A 21,491-nucleotide genomic window follows, 5' to 3' on the forward strand; every position below is an offset into this window, starting at 1 on the left:
GTGGGGCGGGCCGCGCGACGCCGCTTGTCCATTGGCTGAAGCCGTCGCTAGCCTCGCGCTATTGGGCGGACGCAGTCATGCGTCAGCCTGCGCCTCAGGCCGCAGACTGGGTCGCTAGCGCCGGCCGGCTCCTGCAGGGAGTGTTCCCGCAGCCGGCTGGCGGAGCGGGCGGCGCCAGGTCTGGCCGAGCGGGGCCGAAGGAGGGCGGAGGGGCCGACGACAGGCGGCGCCAGGTCCGGGAGAGCGGGGCCCGGAGAGCGGCGGGCGGAAGGCGGGCGTTGGCGCGGAGGAACTAGGGCCTGTGCGCTTTGGAGGCGCGCAGTCTCGGCTGTCTCTTTAGTATTCAGGCGATTATTGTAGCTCTGTCTGCAGACATGACTTTTGTTTATTTCCCGCACTCCGGACTGCTGTAGGTAAAGCGGCTGATGCACACCGGTGTCATTCGTCGTTGCGATAGTGAGTTTTTCTGTCTCGTGTGTGTGTGTGTGTGTGTGTGCGCGCGCGCCCCTTTTAGATTTAAGGGAGAGGGATGACATTGTGCAGTGGTCGCCTCTGACCACTTTAGGTCTGGCCAGCGTATTGGGAAATCCCAGCGGCTCTGCCTCTATTGGAAGTGGTATTTCCCTTCCTCCTCCCGTTCTTGGTCCAGCTTTCCCTCTCATCTCTCATCCTCTGGTCCCCTCCCCCTAGCTCTCCTCCTCCCCTCTTTTTACCTCCCTGTCTCTGCAGAACGGTGTAAATAACAGTTTAAAAAGCTTTAGGTCTCAAACGTTTCTGTTTGACTTGCAGGCCTGACCGCCCGGAGGAAACATGCCTTCTGAGTCTTTCTGTTTGGCTGCCCAGTCTCGACTTGATTCTAAATGGTTGAAAACAGATATCCAGGTGGGGTTGACTTTTTTTTCTTTTTCTTTGTGTTTTCTTGTCTCTATAAAATTTTTAGTTAAATAGAATATGTGAGTGGATAGCAACTAGATCTTGTCTTAGAAGGGTTATTTCTTATAACTTACAATGTAACATTTATTATGACTGTTGAGGTAGATGCTGTGTGATTATGTTTTAATTAAAGTTATTTGTAAGTGCAAGAAACTCGAGATCTAGTGATGCAGTTTTTCAAATTTTATTCAGGAGTCTTTTTTTAAAAACAGGGTTTCATATTCCCAGGCTGGCCTTGAACTCCTCCATGTAGGTGAGGATGACCTGAAATCTGATGCTTTTGCTTCCACCTCTGGAGTGCTAGCATTGCGGGCCCGTGCCACCTTGCTGGGTTTATGTGGTACAGTTAGGCAAGTGCTTTTCCAGCTAAACTCCATTTCAGCTCCTGCCAACACTCTTAAGACTTGACTGTTGTTAGTTTCTTTTTTCTTCTCTTATTTTGAGACAGGGTCTCACTATGCATATGACGGTGGCCGGCTGGCCTCTGTCTGCCTCCTGAGTGTTGGGATTAAGGCATGTGCCACCTTGCCTGCTGGTGTTTGTTTCTTACTGATACTTTTGGAGATGATTGTTAACTATGAGGGAAGCAGTGAAGTGATATGTAGTAAGTTATCATTTTCTGCAATTTTGTGTTTGTGTCTCAGGAGAGATGAAAGTTTAGTTGAGCTATTGGTTTTATACATATTACAGCTGTAACTAAGAGAAATGTTCAGATTTTTGCACCAGGAACATGCATGAGAAACAGAATGTTAGCCTATGACTGTAGTGTTTAATAAAGTAATTACGCCAGTCGGTGTTGGCATACACCTTTAATCCCAGCACTTGGGAGGCAGAGCCAGGCAGATCTCTGTGAGTTCGAGGCCAGCCTGGTCTACAGAGCGAGATCTAGGGCAGGAACCAAAACTACATGGAGAAACCCTGTCTCAAATAACCAAAAAAAAGTCATTACAAATGTTTCAGGAAATTATTATAAAGTAAATGATCACAAAATTTTTGTTGATGATTCCTTATAGCTGCTTGTTGTTTATGAATTGTTTAGAAGAGTACTTTTGGATCTCCATATCACTAGCATGAAAAAGTGTCTGAAATGTTTCTGTATTGTCTGTGTGTTCTTTCCTCCTTTTTGGGGCTAACCACATTAAATTTTTGTCAAATAATTGACTTTTTAGAACAGTCTTACTTAGAGCTCATTATGTAGCATTCCTGACTGTAAGGCAGTGTAAGACGCATTTGATCATGGAGTTTTATAATCAAGAGTTATTGCTTCTTTCTGATTTCCTTTTCCCTTTAAACACTGAGAGCCGGTAGATAAGAGACCGACTGTTGGAGATGACATGGGTTTGTTTTTCATGGTGCGATGCTAGATAGGACTGAGCTAAGGAGGCTTGAGTGGTTTGTTGTTACTTCTTATCCTTTGGCTTTGTTTGTTGTTCAAATACCTCTTTTTGTTTAGCTGTTCCTGTCTGCTTTCTTTTGTCTTTTATAAGCAGGTTAGAGAGGTGAGAAATAAGTAGTTTATTGTTTCTGAAACACTGAGAGTCAGATAAACTTTAAAATCATTTAAATTTTATTTGTTTGTGTGTGTATATGATACATGTCAGTGTGCTCATGTGCAAGCATAGACATATGCCACCCACATGTGTAGAGGTTGGAGGACAACCTCAGTGTCGATCCTGAACTTCCACATTGTCTGCAGCAGGGTCTCTCTCACTTGCTGCTCTGTGTAGGCCAGGCCAGCTGGCCTGTGTGCTTCTGGGGAAATTCTCTCTCCGCCTCCTGTCTTCCTGTAGGAATACTGAGATTACAGACATGCGCTGCGAAGTTGGCTTTTATATGAGTTCCAAGTAACTAAACTCAGGTTGTCAGGGTTCTCAGCAATGGCTTTTACTTTGCTCAGTCAACTCCTAAGACAAATGTTTTAAGATTTGCTTTTTGTGGTTTACATATCCTAAGGACTGGTAGAGTAGATTCCTAGTATGTTCAAGGCCTTGGTTTAGATTGGCACCAATACCAAGAAACCAAACCTAAAACCATACCCCCCAAAACCTCATCAAACAAAAACAGAATCAGCTCTCTTTACCTAGTGGAGTTGTTTTTTCCCCCCATAGTAATCACCACTGAATAACTGCCTAATACGACTTGTAGTATTTTCATCTAAAACCAGCTTAATAATATACTGATTGTCTCTGAAGAGTCAGATATATAGAAAATGAAGCTCCATTCATGTCACAGTACATATTACCTTATGTATTTATTCAGTGTGATACTAGTATTTGGCCATTTTTAGACACTAAAAAAATTTTTTTTTTTGCAAGTCTTCCCACTGTCTCCCAACAACAAATGAATAGGTTTTGGTTGTACATCAGAGGAAAATGTGTTTGGTAATATAGATATATAAATAGCATGGAAAAGTGATTGTGCAGTTTCTGTGCCATTGCTTATTAAATATGAGGAATGCAGGCTGGGCAGTGGTGGTGCACACCTTTAATCCTAGTACTTGGGAGGCAGAGGCAGGTGGATCTCTGTGAGTTCTAGGCCAGCCTGGTCTACAAAGCTAGTTCCAGGACAGCCAGAACTACACAAAGAAACCCCTTCTTGAAAAAGAAAATATGAGGAATGCATGTTGTTCTTCCCTAAGGCTTAGACATAGCGTCACTTTTTGGGATCCTGGCAGACCCGCATTGCACATATTCATCTTATGCTGGCAGACTTTACCTTTTGTGTGGGAGGTGGAGGGTGGTGGTGGAAGTAGAATGTGTGCTGCTCTCCTTGATTGAGAATTTCCTTATTGCCTACCTAGGCTTTTGCATTCACATATAGTTAGTAAATAGTATGTGGGAAAGACATATATATGTGAGTATATATGTACATTTTAGGAAGTTTATTTTTATAATCTTATTTTGTTGGAAATATCTAAAAAAATTAGTAACTTTAGAAAGGTAATGTTTTTGAAGTATGAAGAATTTTAATATGTATATAATAAACATTGATCCTTGGCTACTTTACTGTGGATATTAACATGTTAGGCCTAGTTCTTTGCAACCAGCAGTTTTTAATTTAGTGCCCATTGTAGGCCAAGTACCCATCTGGCGCTCTCTCTCTCTCTCTCTCTCTCTCTCTCTCTCTCTCTCTCTCTCTCTCTCTCTCTCACACACACACACACACACACACACACACACACAGCATTGTGGGCTGGGGAAGTGGCTCAGAAAAGTCAGAAAAGAGCTTGCTGTGCATGTGTGATTTCCATCACACACCTGGTGGCTGTAGTGGCCTTCTTGTCATCTCAGTGCTGAAAGGCAAAGACAGGGATTTCTGAGACAAGCTCAATAACTAGACTAGCAGAATGACGGGTGCTGGGTTCAAGTGAGAGTTCTGTGTCAGGAAATAAGGGATCAATGATCTCAGTTTCTGGCCTCCAGACACATTTGTATGTGCATTTGCACACATTAATTTACCCAAGCACATGTATGCATGCTAAAAAACCTCATACTTTAGTGTTTAGCATTCCAAATTTTTATGTAGATTTATTGAGGCACCTACCTTTCTTCATTACTCTTGAAAAGACAATATGATAAAGGGCTGAAATGTGTGGCCATATTACTGTTTATCTGATGTGATTGTAGTTTTTCAGTAAACTAAAAAGAAAATTACATAAAGGACATAGTGCATTATACTTTCAAAGTTTTTTTCTTAAAACTTTTTTTTTCTTTTGGTTAATCTTGATGAAAGGCTAAGGGTATGTCTTTGAGCATGAGTCCAGAATAGAAGTTTGTTGCTCTTTCTTGCATAAGCTGCACTCAGGAATTTTCTATTTAAGGATTCTTTGAAATGGCACATGGAATTAGATATGCATGAAACATTTTTTTAACTTTTTAATTTTGAAAATAGTGATAGACTCAGAAAGTTGCCAACAAAATAGTAAGATCAGTGTGTTCCATTTAGCCAGATGCTCCCAATAGTTACACTTTATTTAACTGTGATATAATTCAGAATCAGTAGATTTGCATGTTACAGTTTCTGTGCACAGTTCTGTGCCATTCTGTCCTAATGTCAGTTCATGCAACCATCACCACCAGAGTGAGCCACTCGGTGCTACCTCTTGAATCACTTTTATCACAATCTGTAGTCTCTGGCACTGAGAACCGGTCTGTTCTATAGAGTTGTTATTTTGGGATTATCATATGGTGTACGGTTCTTCAGAGAGCAGCTTTGTTCACTTAGCATAATGCCTTCACAGTTTTTTTGTTATATCAGTAGTTAAATTCTGGATCACTTAATTGTCTGATTTGGCACATCGTCATTAATTTAAAATAATTAAGCTTAAAATTTATATTCAATTAAATATTGAATATAAATATTGTCATGTTATGCCTAGACATATCAGTAGATCATAAGGTGTGTAAGCATGGACAACTAATGAATGCTATTCTTAGATTTTGGCTAATTATCCAGCTGGTTGCTGATATGCTGAAATAAAAGAATGTGGTAAATGTAGGTAACTTGATGTTTTTGTGATTATCTTCCCCCATCATCTAAATATAATTGCCTGAGTAGAATAGTATTGTTAATAGAATTCCATAATGAAAGTGAGGATTTGCTATTTTTGTAGATGACATTTTGTTGGGTTGATTCGAAGCATTATGCAGGGTTATTAACTTGGGTGATCCTATGCTGTTACTAAAAAAAAATCTTCAAATAGAAACTTGACTCTACTGTTCCAGTTTAAGAACATACCCAAAAGACAGTGCCTCACTCTATGCTTCTATTAAATGGTAATCTCACTCTTCAACAGACCAAACCTTGTACTGCTAAAGAAATAGAATAGGAATGGAAAGAAAAGCAGTATGTATTTTTGTGTAACTTTCAGCATATGGTTAATTAGAATACTGTAACTGATTTTAAAGTTACATGTTGTCTTCCAGTTTAGAATTTATAACTCTAGTATTCATGCATCCCCTTACAATAATTATGTTAACGTGCAGATAATCTCTGTGTATTTTACTTTTCCTTTCTGGCCTGTCATCTTTGTTCTTTAGTTCATTTTAAATGTTTTTGAGAGATTACACGTTCTTATGCCCTATTTTCATTATTATTATTATTATTATTATTATTATTATTATTATTATTTTTCCAAGATAGGGTTTCTCTGTGTAATATCCCTAGCTGTCCTGGAATTTGCTTTGTAGACCAGGCTGGCCTTGAACTCACAGAGATCCACCTGCCTCTGCCTCCCGAGTGCTGGGATTAAAGGCATGTATCACCACCTCCTGGCTGCATAAGTTTGTCTTTTTAACTCGTGTAAAACAAAACAAAACAAAACAATTGACATACTTTCTAATTCCAAGTAGGAAGAGCCAGGCATAGTCACAGTCAGATAAAGCAAACCCAAAGTTCAGCAATGTGAAGTCAGTGTCACAGTTCTGGGACTCATGATCTTAGGCACCAAAGAGCTTGGCAAAGGTGCTTCTCTGGCTCTGCCATCCACTGTACAAACAGCTCCTCTTTTAGGCTCAGGCTGGCTCCATCCACAACTATCCTTGGTGGTCATCCTCTGGTATTGGCATCTCAAATTCTTAGTTCCTTACTGTAACTGGGCTGCACTTTCATCAGTAGCATCTCCTGGGCTCTCTTCAGGGACTGTAACCCTGCCACATGATGCCAGGCTTCAGCCTCTTCCTTACTCCTTCAGTTCTGGGGTTTTCACTGCTATTGAGGGCACACCTTTACCAATGATCTCTCTCTGACAATGCCACATGCCTTCAAAATCAGTACCATGTCGGTGACTCTTATTATTACTAAGATCAGCTGCCAGTGTGAGGTACCTTGGTTACCTGTTGACCACAGCTCTGTGTGCTGACCTTGAGGAAACACTTCCCAGAAGATTTTACCTCAGTGATGCTCGTTTTTTTCTTAATCATTGCTAGTGTCTCAACTCCACTTCACCAACACCCAGTAGTATCCCAGCAATGCAAAGATTTCACTCTGGTAATTCGAGTCTTTTAATCATAGTCAGTTTCTCAACTCTAGCTGACTAGATTCACAGATTCTTAATACTTTATTATACAAATAGCCCTGCCAGAGTCTTGCTTATTTCTGAAACTTCTCAAGCTAGGCTTCCATTGTCTGCATTGCTTTCAACATTTTAATCTTCCAAGCTTCCACAGAACAGCCAAATATTCAATGGCTTTTCCAGTCCCAGATTTCAAAATGTTACGATAATCCTCCACAAAACATATGATCAAGTCTATCATAACAGTGCTCCACTTCTGGTTCCAATTTCTGTCCTTTTATTATTTTTTTTTCATATAACTAACTAACTAATTTTATTGGTGTTTTGTTTACATATATGTCAGTGTGAGAGTGTTAGATCCCCTGGAACTGGAGTTACTGACAATTATGAGCTACCATATGAGTGCTGAGAATTGAACCTAGGTTCTCTGGAAGAACAGCCAATGCTCTTAACCACTGAGCCATCTCTCCAGCCCCCAATATCTGTCTTAGTTAGGGTTTCTGTTGTAATAAGACACCATAACTGAAATCAATTTGGGGTTGGAAAGGATTACAGTTTATAGTTCATCATCCAGGGAAATCAGGGCAGGAGTCTGGAGGAAGAACTAAAGCAGACACCATTGATGAATTCTGTGTACTGGCTTGTTTCCTGTGGCTTGCTCAGCCTAATTTCTTATATAACCCAGGACCACCTGCCTAGGGCTGGCATCACCCATAATAGGCTGGGTCCTCCCACATCAATTACTATTAAGAAAATGCCCAACAGGCTTTCCTTCTCTCAGATGAATCTCTGTGTTAGGTTATTAAAAACCAACTAGCACAATGGTCTGTCATTTTTTTATGGTTACGTGGTCAGAGCTATTTGAACATTATACTTAGGTAGGAAGGTAACATAACACATGGATTAAGATATTTTTTGAAAAACATGGAAAAATTGACTTTCTATTCTGTAAATATTTCTTGAAAATGTTCCCTATCGATATGTTAAATATTATGGAGGAAGGATGAAAAACAGCTCCTGCCCAGAAGGTGCCAATAGTTAAGTTGGATTGATAGCAAAGCAGAGATCATGTGATATGTAATGTGAGGCAGTACTAGAAAAAAATAAAAGAGCTAGTCAGTCATTGTTTAGTGTGAACCATTGAATTGTAAAAGGTTGGATCCTATATCTAATCACGTTTGCTAGAAAACAACAACAACAAAAAAAACCAAACAAAAGGCCAGGCATGGTGGTGCATGCTTTTAATCTAAGCACTTGGGAGGCCAAGGTAGTCAGATCTTCGAAACCAGCTAACCAACCAACCAACCAACAACAACAACAACAAAAAAAAAAACCAATGTCAGGCCCAGAATCCAGTCAAGGTGGGATGTTAATGAACTGCAAAGATAACAGAAAGCAGATTTTCCTTTTGGGAGTGCATGGATTCATGGAGCACAAGTATGATTCTAGGTCATCTAGTGAGGTAGGATGTATTCCTTTGTGGAGGTGTATGCAGAGTATAGAGAAGTAAGAGGGAATTGCAGTTGTTTTCTCCTGAGCTCTTTGTGTTTTCATTTTTGTTGTAAATATTTTGAGACTTGATTAAAAAATCCCTATCTATTAACTACTCAAATTCTTCAGTTTTATGCAATGTAAAATAGTTGATAGTGATTTGCTATAATAGTTTTTGTTGATAGTGTGGCTTTTTAATTGATGCTTTTTTTTTTTTTTTTTTTTTTTTTTTGGTTTTTCGAGACAGGGTTTCTCTGTGTAGCTTTGCGCCTTTCCTGGAGCTCACTTGGTAGCCCAGGCTGGCCTCGAACTCACAGAGATCCGCCTGCCTCCGCCTCCCGAGTGCTGGGATTAAAGGCGTGCGCCACCAACGCCCGGCTTAATTGATGCTTTTGATTATTTGGGCTTTGTAAATGTTCTTAGTCTTTTTTAATTAAAAATAATTGTTTTTTTATTTTTATTTTTTTTTGTTTTTTGTTTTTTGCTTTTGGTTTTCTCCATGTAGTTTTGGTGCCTGTCCTGGATCTCACTCTGTAGACCAGGCTGGCCTCGAACTCACAGAGATCTGCCTGGCTCTGCCTCCTGAGTGCTGGGATTAAAGGCGTGTGCCACCGCTGGCCGGCAGTTGTTCTTATTTTTATGTATGTGTCTGAGTTAGTGTATGGCAGGAGTGTAGGGGTTCTCTCAGAGTGCATTTGATCCCCAGGCTGGAGTTAAAGGTAGTTGTATACTACTTGACATAGGTGTAGGGAACCAAACTCAGGTAAAAAGGACACAAATTGGTGAGACAGGCTTATAACTTTGGCTTTTTGGGAAGCTGGGGCAGCAGGGTTGTAAGTTCAAGTCCTTCCTGGTACAAGAGAAAGAGTTTGAGGTCAGCCTGGGTACCTCAGTAGGGTACTACCTCAAAAATTTCAGAGTGGGTAGGAGGGTGGGGAAGAAAGGAAAGGCTGGAAATACTAGAGATACAGAGCTCAGTGATAGTGGTAGAGTGCTTGTCTGTCATATATGAGATCAGCCTGGACTTTAAAGAATACCTCAGGAAGATTTCTCCTGGCTCCTGACAAATGAGTAGAAAGAGGAAGTTTTTTGATATCACATGACTGTAGATTCACACATAACTAGTGGCCTGGTGTAGTCATGGGAGAGTCTGCCTGGACTGCTATGTGTTTAGGGGATAGGAGTAAAGACTGGGATAGCATTGTACAATTGAAATTCTTACTGTAGTATTTTGCATCACTCCATTTGGGTTCTTCTTATAGATCTTTTAATGCTTTTTTTTTTCTGAGTCAATCACTCATACCAATCTCTTGAATGATTCTGTCATTTGCATTGATTAGTTACTCTAGCTGTAGGTTGATGTGTGTTTGCTAAACTGTGATTAAATGTTGAACATTATAAATATACTATTTTATGCCAAATTTTGTTTTACATCTTTATTTTTGAGATGGAGTAACACTGTGTTTCCCAGGTTGACTTTATAATTTTTTGATACAACTACTTCAGCCTTCTGAATGCCTGGGAGAACAGACATGCATTGTAGTACCTGGCTGTGGATTTAGTTTTAGTTTAGTTATTTTTTTTTAAAGAGAGAAACAAAGGTTGGAAAGTGTAAGGGTATGGTTAGTGTACAGTCTATGTGTATATGAAAATAAAAAAGTGAGAATGAAATTTGCTTTGGCATACATGTAAATTGCTTGAGATCAGTTTGCTTTCAAAATTCTATCTTAATGCTTAGTTAGGTTGATCTATATAGTCCTTACTCTTAGAAAATTTGTCTTAACCACTGAAGCAGTCTTCTTAAGACTCTACCTGATGCTTGGTTGGTGGATGCTCTCACTGTTGCAGTTGGGTTCTGTTGCTTGAGCCCATGCTTCATGTCCTGTAACCCTTCACATTGTGTTCCTCAAGATGTCCAGTCTGTGCCTTCCAACAGAAGATTACTTGCCATGTACACAGCTTCTGTCTCTTGCTCTTCCTGGGGAGATGCCAAAACACATGTCTTTAGCCCACATAGGGAACTGATGACAGAACAAAGTAACTTTCCTACCAAAATCCAACACAGTGAACTCTGGGTTTATAGACCGTAGGTGACTCAAAGGCTGCTGCGTTACTACAGGCCTACGTCTGCCTGAGTGGGGACTCATGGAATTAACTCTGGAGCGAGCTCTGTGGATGGTTTGCAGGTGGCTTGATAGATTTGACAGTCTTCTCTCTAGGCATCTGTTTACTGCTTCTATAATCTCAAAGAGGGTTCTTGTAAATCTTGTTAGTTTCAAGGACTTTCTGAGACTTGTAAGTTGTTTACTTATCAGTCTTAGGAGCTTCCCCCTCTTCCTTTCTGGATGGAAAATTTCAGTTCTGAAAAGTTGCTGCAGAATTGTGGTGGTGGTTTGAATGAGAAATGTCCTTCATAGGCTTACATATTTGGACATTTGGTCCCTAGTTGGTTGGTACAGTTTGAAGAGAATATGGAACCTTGGGGGCTTAGAGAGGTGGCTCAGAGGCTAAGAGTATTAGCTGCTTTTCCAGAGGTCCTGAGTTCAATCCCCAGCAACCACATGGTGGCTCACAACCATCTATAATGGGATCTGGTTTACTCTTCTGGCGTGCAAGCATACATACAGACAGAACACTGTATATATAATAAAATTTTAAAAAAAAGAGAATATGGAACCTTTAGGTGAAGCCTTGCTGGAGAAGTACTTCCATAGGGGTGGGCTTTGTGAGTTTATAGCCTCATCCTACTTCCAGTTCTTTCTTTCTGTTTGTGGTTTACTCAATTGTGTCACTGTATCCAGTGGTGACATTATTTTGATATAGAGCCAGAATAAAGAGTTTTGCTACAGTATAATTTATAGTATCAAACAACTAGAAATTATGCAAATGCTTCTTTTTTTTTTTTTTTGGTTTTTCGAGACAGGGTTTCTCTGTGTAGCTTTGTGCCTTTTCTGGAACTCACTTGGTAGCCCAGGCTGGCCTCGAACTCACAGAGATCCACCTGCCTCTGCCTCCCGAGTGCTGGGATTAAAGGCGTGCGCCACCACCGCCCGGCTGCAAATGCTTCTTAATAGCATAGTTATTAAATAAAATATGATTGCTCAGCCTCCTGCTCCCACTGCCTGCTCTCATGCCCCACCTCATTACAGATTTTCATTCCCAAGGCAAAATAAAACTCTTCTGTAAGTCACTTTTGGTCATGGTGTTTCGTCACAGCAACAGAAAAGTAATGTAACTGTCCTACACAACCCAGGTGATTCAAGAATGGACTGAGTTATTTATTCCCTCCTTCTTTTCCTTCCTTTCTTGTAAATGTAGCATCTCCCTTGGCTTAGCCCCCCCACCCCCAGGGTTTCTTTGGAGCCTGTCCTGGAATTTGCTTAGTAGACCAGGTTGGCCTCGAACTCACAGAGATCTACCTGCCTCTGCCTCCCGAGTGCTCAGATTAAAGATGTGCGCTACTGCCGCCTGGCTGGCTTAGTCTCTAAATGTTTAAATGTTTCATCTTTTTTGCTGTTTTGTTTTTTGAAGCTATCCTCCAACTTGCTGTGTAGCTGAGGATGACCTTGAACTTTGGATATCCTGTTTGTACCTTCTGAGTGCTGGAATTGCAGGCATACATCACCATACCTGATTTATGCAGTACTGGGGATTGAACCTAGGGCTTCATAAATACTAAGCAAGTGTCCTGACAGTTTAGCTCCATTCCCAGCCCACATTTTTAAAATTTCACTTTTGAACACCAGTGTCTCTGAATCTAGGCTGTGTTCCAAAACACTAATATGTGGATACCAGCCAATCTGTGGCATACTTAAAGTGCAGTTGGGGCCTAGCATGGTGGCCCATCATCTCTCTTGGGATGTTGGCATTTCTTGTAATCCATCATATATAACTCACTTGCTGTGAATTCTTCTCTCCTGGAATCTCTGCTAAGATCTAGGTTTATATTTGTGAAATATTAGTAGGGAGAGTTGTTGATGGTAAGTAATTTACTCATTGAGAAAAAGTTTATTTAGGCTAATAGCTTTGAAGATTCTAGTTCATGACTGATTGATCCTTTTTTCTGCACATCACAGTGGTAGCATGTAGTTTAACAAAATTGATCATCATATTAGCCAAGAAGCAGAAGGGAAGACACATAGCTTGGGGTTCCACAGTTCCCTTTGAGGGGACTTAGATGACCTAAGTAAGGATCACTGTTCTAGTTAGGGTTTCTTTTTCTGTGATAAAACACCATGACCAAAAAGCAAATTGGAGAGAAAAGGGTTTATTTGGATACTTATTTATTTATTACACTTTCACATCACTGTTCATCATTGAAGGAAGTCAGGTCAAGTACTCAAGCAGGGCAGGAACCTGGAGGCAGGAGCTGATGCAGAGGTCATGCTCCCTGTAAGCTTGCTCAGCCTGCTTTCTTACAGAACCCAGGACCACCAGTCCAGGGATGTCACCACTTACAATGGGCTGGGCCCTCCCCATCAATTACTAATTAAGGAAATACTTTACAGGCTTGCCTGCCTACATCCCCATCTTACGGAGGCATTTTCTCCATTGGGGTTCCTCCCTCTCAGATGACTGTAGCCTGGGTCAAGTTGAGCCAGAACAATCACTCTAGTTCCTTTCTCCAGTAGTAACCCTCTGAGGACCAAGCTGCAACTGTGAACCCTGAGGGACACTTACCTAAACCATAGTATTAGTATAAATCTTCACAGTTAAAACTGAACTAATTCTCATTCTTGTTTTTATTCTCTGCCTTTCTTCACTTTTTGTACCCGATCTGACCACTGATCTGAAAGAATCATAATATATTCCTTGTCTTGATTGATTGGTTCTTGACTCTGACTCTTTTACTTTATGTTTTTGTAGTTTCTTCTTTTTCCCCCTCCTTTATAATTATAATTACATGGAGACTTGAAAGGCTCCTGGGTTCCCTTGAGATATGAGCATGAAAGTTGAATGTAACTCCTGTAACATAGCACACCTGAGCCTTAAGGCCTGGCCTCTTTGTCTGTAGCCATTTGCCCTGTGGTGCAGACTGGTTTCCATTGGTCGGTCTTTTTTTTTTTTTTTTTTAAATATATTTTTATTTTATGCATGTATACCTGCTTGCCAGAAGAGGGCATCAGATCCTGTTATAGATGGTTGTGAGCTCAAGGTTGCTGGGAATTGAACTTAGGACCTTTAGAAGAGCAGCCAGGGCTCTTAACCCCTGAGCTATCTCTCCAGCCCCATGACTAACCCCTGAGCTATCTCTCCAGCCCCATGACACACCATCTTATTTATGGGTCTTGTGTGTAGTTTGCCAGAAGACAACACAAGTTGAATGTATAGCCCAGAGGACCAGAATTTTGGGGACCATTTTATTTCCTTTTGTTGCTTATTGTGAATAATTTTATAAAAGTGATATCTGAATATTTACTTGCATAGATTAGGTGGGAAAGAACTCTGAAGAACTGGAGAGAAAGTATAGAAGATTTCAGGGCTGGAGATGGCTCAGCAGTTAAAAGCATTCACTGCTTCTGCAGGAGACCTGGGTTTGGTTCCCAGCACCACCTAGTGGCCCAAAACTGTCTGCAACTCCAGATCCGGGGGATACTATGCCTTCTTCTGCCTCTGTGGGTTCCAGCACATGTGATGTAGACATAAACTTATGTAAGTTCATGCCTGTACACATAAAAAAGTGTAGAAGAATGCAGTAATGAGGGGTATACATGATATTCTTTTGTGCTTAATTTATTTTAAAGAAACTGCTATTGAAGGTAGTGGGTGCTTTTTCAGGATGGTGCTTGCCAAGGAGTGAGATAGTAGAATTGTGTTTTAAAAAAGCCCTGACTATTAGATGGGTTAGAGAGATGGCTCAGTGGTTGAGAGCACTTGCTGCTTTTGTGGAGGACATGTGGGTTTAGTTCCTAACACCTATATGTCCACTCACAACTATCTCTAGCTCTGGTTCCAGAGGGTTCAAGACTTTCTTCTGGACTCTGTAGGCATTGTATGCACACGATGCAGATACATACAAGCAGGCAAAGCATTCATACATACATGATAAAATGAATAAATTTTTTTAAAAAAAGAAAATGGACAAATAGAGGTCTGTCCTTCTCTCTCCTCCTCCATCTCCCTTCTCCTACTTTTCTCCTCTCCCTTCTTCCCTCCCTCCCTCCTGCTCTTTCTTCTTTCTTTTTTCTGTTTTTTTTTTGTTTTTTGTTTTTTGTTGTTGTTTTTTTTTTTTTTGTAAGTCAGTGTTTCGTTATGTAGTTGTGGCTGGCATGGGACTCACTAAGTAGTGATGGCCTCAAACTTGCAGTGATCCTTATGCCTCTGCCTCCTGAGTGCTGGGATTACAGGATTACACCTGGGTTGAAGTAAGTCTTTTAAAGTGCATCTATAGTAGAAAAGATGGCTTCTCTCATACTCCAGTTTTCAGAGTGCATACCTCCTCAGGGTGTTTCCAATGTCTCCTTTTCCTGTTTTATGCTGGCTGTTAACTCTGGGAATCCTTTTTCTTCAACAGATGTGGACAAACTAGGGTGTTTTTAATTTTTTTGTTTTTTCCCTTGAATGTCATTACTTACTCATGCAATTGAATTTACTGTTGTCTATTACATTGGTTATGTATTGGTGATACCCAGAATTGTTCTTAGCTTTGACAGGAATCTTCTCTTCATTAGTTTTTGTGCAAATTCATTAATTCATTCTTTCTTTTTTTTGAGACAGGGTTTCTCTAGCCCTGGCTTTCTTGGGACCCACTTTGTAGACCAGGTTAGCTTCGAACTCAGAGATCTGCCTCCCTCTTCTTCTGAGTGCTGGGATTAAAGGTGTGCACTTCCACACCTGGTCTCCTCCCCACCACTCCTTTTTTTTTTTTTTTTTGAGAAAGTAGAGCATGGCATTCTCATATTGTAGCTCATGTTGTATTGCTTACATTGATTCCAGAATTAGCCTTTCTCTCTAAGATCCCTGGTTCCTTTTAGTGGGAAATGGTGCTTTGGGGCCAATATCATGGTACTCAGTGCAGGAAGATTGCTGCTTTTCAAGTTAAAATCTTTTCATACACAAAACAAATATATTTTAAAGATAAATTTTTGGTTTGATTCTTATCCAGATTGCTTAAAAAATATTCTTTACTTTTGTTTTTTTACATTTAACACTTTAGTTTCTGGTAACATTAATATACTTAATCATAAACAGGTTTTTATCATGTGAACATTACTTTATCAAATAACACACATGGAATTGCTTTTAAATGATAGTATCTGTGTTAATTAAGGTTATAAAAATGATCAGTACACAAGGTTTGAGAATTTTTTCTTTCCAGGTGTAGTGGCTTAAGGATTTAATCCCAGAAGAGGCAGATGCAGGAGAATCTCTGACTTTGAGGCCAGCCTGGTCTGCAAAGCGAGTTCCAGGACAACCAAGCTGTTACACAGAGAAACCCTGTCTTGAACAAAACCACACACATGTACACACGCGCGCGCGCGCGCACACACACACACACACACACACACACACAGATTTTTTTCTTCTTAGACTATATTCTTAGACTATATTCTAATCATATGAAGCTTAAACAGTCCCTTGCAAAACATTTTTTAATTTTATTTTTTGTGATTATAATATAATTGTATCATCTTATTCCTCCTCCAAACCTGTTTGCTGTCTTTCAAATTCATGGCCTGTTTTTCATTAATTGGTGTGACATACATATATTATGCGTATATATACTCACACACATTCCTAGTCTTATGTAACCTGCTTAGTCTATATAATGATACTTGCATGTGTGTTTTCAGGGCTGACCATTTGGTATTGGATAACCGGTTGGTGTGCTCTGCCCTAGAAAGACTGTTTCTCCCACTCTCAGCATTTCTTAGTTGCCTGTAGTTCTTTGTATAGGGTTGAGGCCTTGTGGGCTTTTTCTATCCATATTAACATGTTTGTAGTTTTTGTTCAGCTCAAAAGCATTAAAAAAAAAACACCTGGGTTTTTTGCTTGTTTCCAGTTATAGGTTTTGCTTTTTTATACTATAACTTGAATTAAAAATAAATGTTTATTTTATGTGTATGGGTGTTTTGTCTGCATGTATATCTGTGCATCACATGCAAGCCTATGAGGTGCCATGTGGGTGTTGGGAATCCAACCTGGGTCCTCAGGAAGAGCAACCAGTGTTCTTAAGTGCTGAGCCAGTTTCCAGCCCCAAAGCTTGAATTTTTGAGGATGGAAGCAATTTATATTTTACACATAAGGAATACTCACATATTGCTTTTTTCTATTCCCTGCTTCCTCCATGTTCTATCTGTGTTTCCTCATACATAATCACTATTACTTATTTTTGGTTTATCATTTCAGAGCATATGCATGCATGTATGCCCCTACCCCTCTTTTGCATATTACATGAAATTTAGTATAGTGAATATCCAAAGCTATCTTGAAGGAAAAGAACAATTCTGGAAGTACCAATATTTAATTCAAGTTATACTATATAGTGATAGTATGATAAATACCACAAAGCTAGACAATTAGAATACAACAGAGGAGCCAGATATGTAGACACATATCTGATTTTCCAGGAAGATGCTGAAAACATACATCAGAGAAAAGATATTTCTGTTTGACCTGTGGTGTGGGAAGATTGTGTATCTATGGGGAGAAGACTGAAACTCATTCTCTACCTTTTATCCTGCATGAAAATCAACAAAATGGACCAAAGGCCCTAACTGTAAACCCCAGAAACTTTGAAACTACTAATGGAAAACATATGGAAATACTTGAAAACACAGACGTAGAAATTGTTTTTTAAAATAGTACCTCAGTGGGGCTGGAAAGGTGATTTAGTGGTTAAGAGCACTGACTGCTCTTCCAGAAGACTTGGATTCAATTCCCAGCACCCACATGGCAGCTCACAACTGTTTGTAACTCCAGTTGCAGGGGATCCTACACCCTCATATGGTCATACATGCAATCAAAACACCAGTGTACATAAAAATAAAATTAATTAATTAAAAAAGTAGTACCTCAGTAGTGCAGAAAATAAGAAATTGACAGATGGTATTGCAGGAAAATAAGAACTTCATAGTGAAGGAAATAATCACCTGAGTGAAGAGGCAGCCTGCAGAATGGGACATAACTTTTACCAGTTATGCATCTGACAGGATTTTAGTATTCAGAATATATAAAAAACTTAAAAAGTTAAATATCTCAAGCACTAATAATGTAGTCATGCTTAGGCCAATAACCAGAATACTTTCATATGAAAAAATAGGAATAAATACTTGAGAAAAGTGGTCAACATTTTTCGATATGAGCAAATATAAATCAAAACTACACTGAGATTACTTCTCACCTCATTCAGGATGGCTGTCATCAGTACAGAACCAAATGGTGATGTGACTGGTGGGAAAAAGGAACCCTCATGACAGGGAATATCCCCAAAGGAATCAAAGGCTACATATGGTAGATACCTATTACATACCCACTCTTACTGTTTTCTAGTCACAGCAGCCAGGTCATGAAATCATTCGGTGTCCATCAGTGGAGGAATAGGTAAAGAAAATGTGGCATGTATGTACAAGCACACACACACACACACACACACACACACACACACACACACACACAGAGTGTGGACTGTTTCTCAATCATTAAGAAGGAAAGGTTGAAATCATTTTTGGGAAAAATGAGCGGAACTGAAGCTCATGAGCAAAATAAGCCAGATTCAGAAAGCCTAAGTATGTTTTCCCTAGTCTGGAGACCCCCTTTTTTCTTTTTCTTTTTAACAATAAAAGTAGGGGGCCTCTTAAGGACTAGACCAGTGATAAGTATATGTGTGGAGATGACTATGTATAATAGAGTGAATGTATAATATGTGAAAATATAAGAAATCCATGAATTAGCCTGATGGCGGTGGTGCACGCCTTTAATCCCAGCACTCAGGAGGCAGAGGCAGGCGGATCTCTGTGAGTTTGAGGCCAACCTGGGCCACAGAGTGAGTTCCTGGACAGCCAGGGCTACATAGAGAAACCTTGTCTGGGGGGAGGGGGACCCGCTAAAGACCTTTGTAAAGACCTGCCAGTGTGACATATTCCTGTAGTCCTACAGGGAATTCGAGTTGGAGGCTGGCCTAGGATGCTTTGTAAGAACCTGTTTCAAAAAAAAAAAAAAAAAAAAAAAAAAAAAAAAAAAAAAAAAAAAAAAAAAAAAAAACCGTACAGGGAAACCCTGTCTGGAAAAACCAAAATAAATAAAAAAAAATATATAAAAATAAAACCCCCCAAACCAAACAAAAAACACAGAGACATGATCCCCCTCCTTTATATAATTCTTTAAAACCTTGGTGCTGAAGACACTATACCTTTTGGATACAGAACTTGGGGAAATTGAGCTAGAACTGACTTGAAAGCCTCCTCTGTGAGAACTGGCACTCATATAGTATTAGAGGCTATTATGTAAGCTTCCAAGGGAAAAAAGCAATCAGTAGTCCTCCCCAGCCATGAAGCCTGCAAAATGCAGCTCTCACTGGCCCACTAAGATATCCCCAATGGTGCAATAGTTGCACTTTTATTTTGGGGGTAACTACCAGCTGTCTAATTGGATTTACAGCCAGCTTAATGGAGGGCATTTATGCCCAATACTGTAAACCTGTGGCTGGAGAAGTCATAGACCCTAGAGGTGAACCTACTCCTAAATTGATACAATTTTTAGCTGTATTCTAAATACTATCCTTGTATCTACAGATAAGTAGTTCTAACCCCTTATCAAAGAATTTTCTTTGGGTAGCAGGCAGAGGCAATTGCAGGAATTCACAGCTGGTCATAACTACAGAGAAATAAGTGTGGAGTGCCCAGCCCTAATTGACAGAACATAACACCCTCACCTAAGGCTAAAGGAACATCATGGGAGAGGGGTGGAAAGATTGTAAGAGTCAGAGGACCAGGGTGCTGGCAGTGAATTAGTGTCTTCTAGACATGACAGGGATGCTGTACCCATAACAACACAACAATATGGTTACCTAAACAAACCTTTACACAGTGACAGCACCAGTTGGCATGCCAGTGTGGATGGGGAAATTTCACAAGGCCTCACCCCAGATCAAGAGCTATAGGCAATCAGTGTCTGCTGAGAGAATCAGTTTTTTTCAGTGATAAACCCCTGATAGGTTATCAAGGTCAGCCCTAAACACATGAACAATACTCAGTAAGTTGTGTATATTTTATATATGTGTAATATGTATGTATGTAAGCAATAATTAGAGACGAGGTCATGAATATGAGAGGGGCTCAGGAATTGGAGGGGCAGAAGGGTGGAAATGATATAGAGTACTCATGAAATTTTCAAAAATAAAAATTTTGAATAAAAAAGATTTATACGGATCTCTCTGTAAGTTTATCTTTTTTGTATTTGCCAGCTTGCATTCACGAGAGATGGACTCTGTGGTCTGTGGAACGAAATGGTTAAAGATGGAGAAATTGTGTACACTGGGACAGAATTAACCCAAAATCGAGAGCTCCCTTCTAGAAAAGGTAAAATCTTTTAATGAATACTTGTTTATGTTGTAAATACTATAAAAATTATGTGTGTGTGTGTACATACAGTGTGTGTATACAGGTATCATGCTGTACATATCAGGGGACAACTTGGAAGTTGGTTCTCTGGTGCGTGAGTTCTGTGGATTTAACTCAGGTTATCCGGTTTGGTGATAAGTGTCTTTACACGCTGGGCTATCTTCTCCCCCTTTAAAAATTATGTGTATTTGTTTGTGCGTGTAAATTGCATTTTACAGAGACTTTGTAATATGCTAGAAAACGGGAGCACCTGAGCTTTGGTCTTGGAACTTTATTCACCCTTTGGTAATTTTTGTCTAAGATGTTAGTTAATATGTCAAACTGTCCAGATTTTTTGTTTGTGTTAATTAATGTATAGCTTGTAGGAAATCATGAATAGTTTCTCCTTTAAATTTTGAAACAGATCTTCCTGTAACTAATTATAGATGTTGATTATTGTGAGATTATTCCTCTCTAAACCTTTGTTAGGGAATAGTAATCCTGTTGAAGCCTGTAGTGCTCAAAATTCAACATGACTCATTTGTGCCTGGTGATTGAAATCAGCACCAAGACTGTAAAAGGACATGGAAGCCAGCACCTACTCCAGATTGTCTATCTGAAAAGCCTCAATTGAGGCTTGTTGCAGAGTCTGTTGAGTGTTACTCCAATATAAAGACATTACTACTTTTAGAATGTATAGCTTTTCTCCTTGTGGAATGAATTGGTATACTGTTGATTGGAAAGAGCATGAGGAAAGGTATTTTTAGCTTGTGTTTTTGGTTATATCATCTATTAGAGTGAGTTCTGTTTCTTGTATTTATGTGGAAATTTCCATACACACACAGAATCACCTAGAGATATGTACAGTGAATTGATGCAAAGTCATCCCCTCACTGTTTGGCTCAACTTGTTATCACACCACTTGTGTCCATCCATGGATGTGTCTCACCTGGCTTCCTTAGATGCTTCCTGCATAGTGTTACCTTGAGTTTTTTTTTTTTTTTTTTAATTAAAAAGTTTTCCTTTATTAGTGTGTATGTAGGGAGGGTGTGTGTGTGTGTGTGTGTTTGAAAGCAAGTATACATGAGGAAGTCAGAGAATAACTACAGGAGTCAATTCTTTCCTTCCATCTTGATTTTTGAGGTAGGGTCTTGTTTCTGCTTCTCTGTGGGCCCTAGGTTAGCTGGTCCCAAAGCTTACAGGAACAAATATGAAGCAAACTTTACTTTTTATATCAAGCCTATGGTTTTGAGCATGCTAGGCAAATACTCATGAGTCATGCTAGGCAGACATTCTGGGCTGTGCTATACTCAGTTTACAAAACTTGTTTTAAACAGTAAGGCCTTTTAGTGTTTAGGATCCAGAGAAGTTAGGGTTGATGTACAGAAAATGTTAACAGAAGAACATTTTGAGTTTAGCCCACAGTATTTGGCTGGACTGTTAATTTTGTTTTCTTTGAAATCAGCCAGTCAATTTACTCCTTTTGAGCCCTTCTCTATTGAGTCATTAGCAGC

The 21,491-nt window shown here is 39.8% G+C and overlaps 1 protein-coding gene across 3 annotated transcripts in view; it reads left to right on the top strand.

Annotated features, from left to right (window-relative positions):
• Nucleotides 1–204: 204 nt before the first annotated feature.
• The window catches only part of Herc2 (HECT and RLD domain containing E3 ubiquitin protein ligase 2), a 169,069-nt gene continuing 147,782 nt past the window's right edge, over nt 205–21,491 (top strand). For 2 of the 3 annotated variants that reach the window (XM_042277169.2, XM_042277174.2), the window contains exons 1-3: nt 205–456; nt 790–882; nt 19,842–19,956. In XM_042277169.2, coding sequence (XP_042133103.1) covers nt 811–882; nt 19,842–19,956 — 187 coding nt within the window. In that variant the 5' untranslated portion in view covers nt 205–456; nt 790–810. The remainder of the gene's footprint in view (nt 457–789; nt 883–19,841; nt 19,957–21,491) is intronic. The other variant, XM_076543921.1, reaches the window with a different exon arrangement.

This window comes from Peromyscus maniculatus, chromosome 1, assembly GCF_049852395.1.
Source record: "Peromyscus maniculatus bairdii isolate BWxNUB_F1_BW_parent chromosome 1, HU_Pman_BW_mat_3.1, whole genome shotgun sequence".
NCBI classification, from domain to species: Eukaryota; Metazoa; Chordata; class Mammalia; order Rodentia; family Cricetidae; genus Peromyscus; species Peromyscus maniculatus.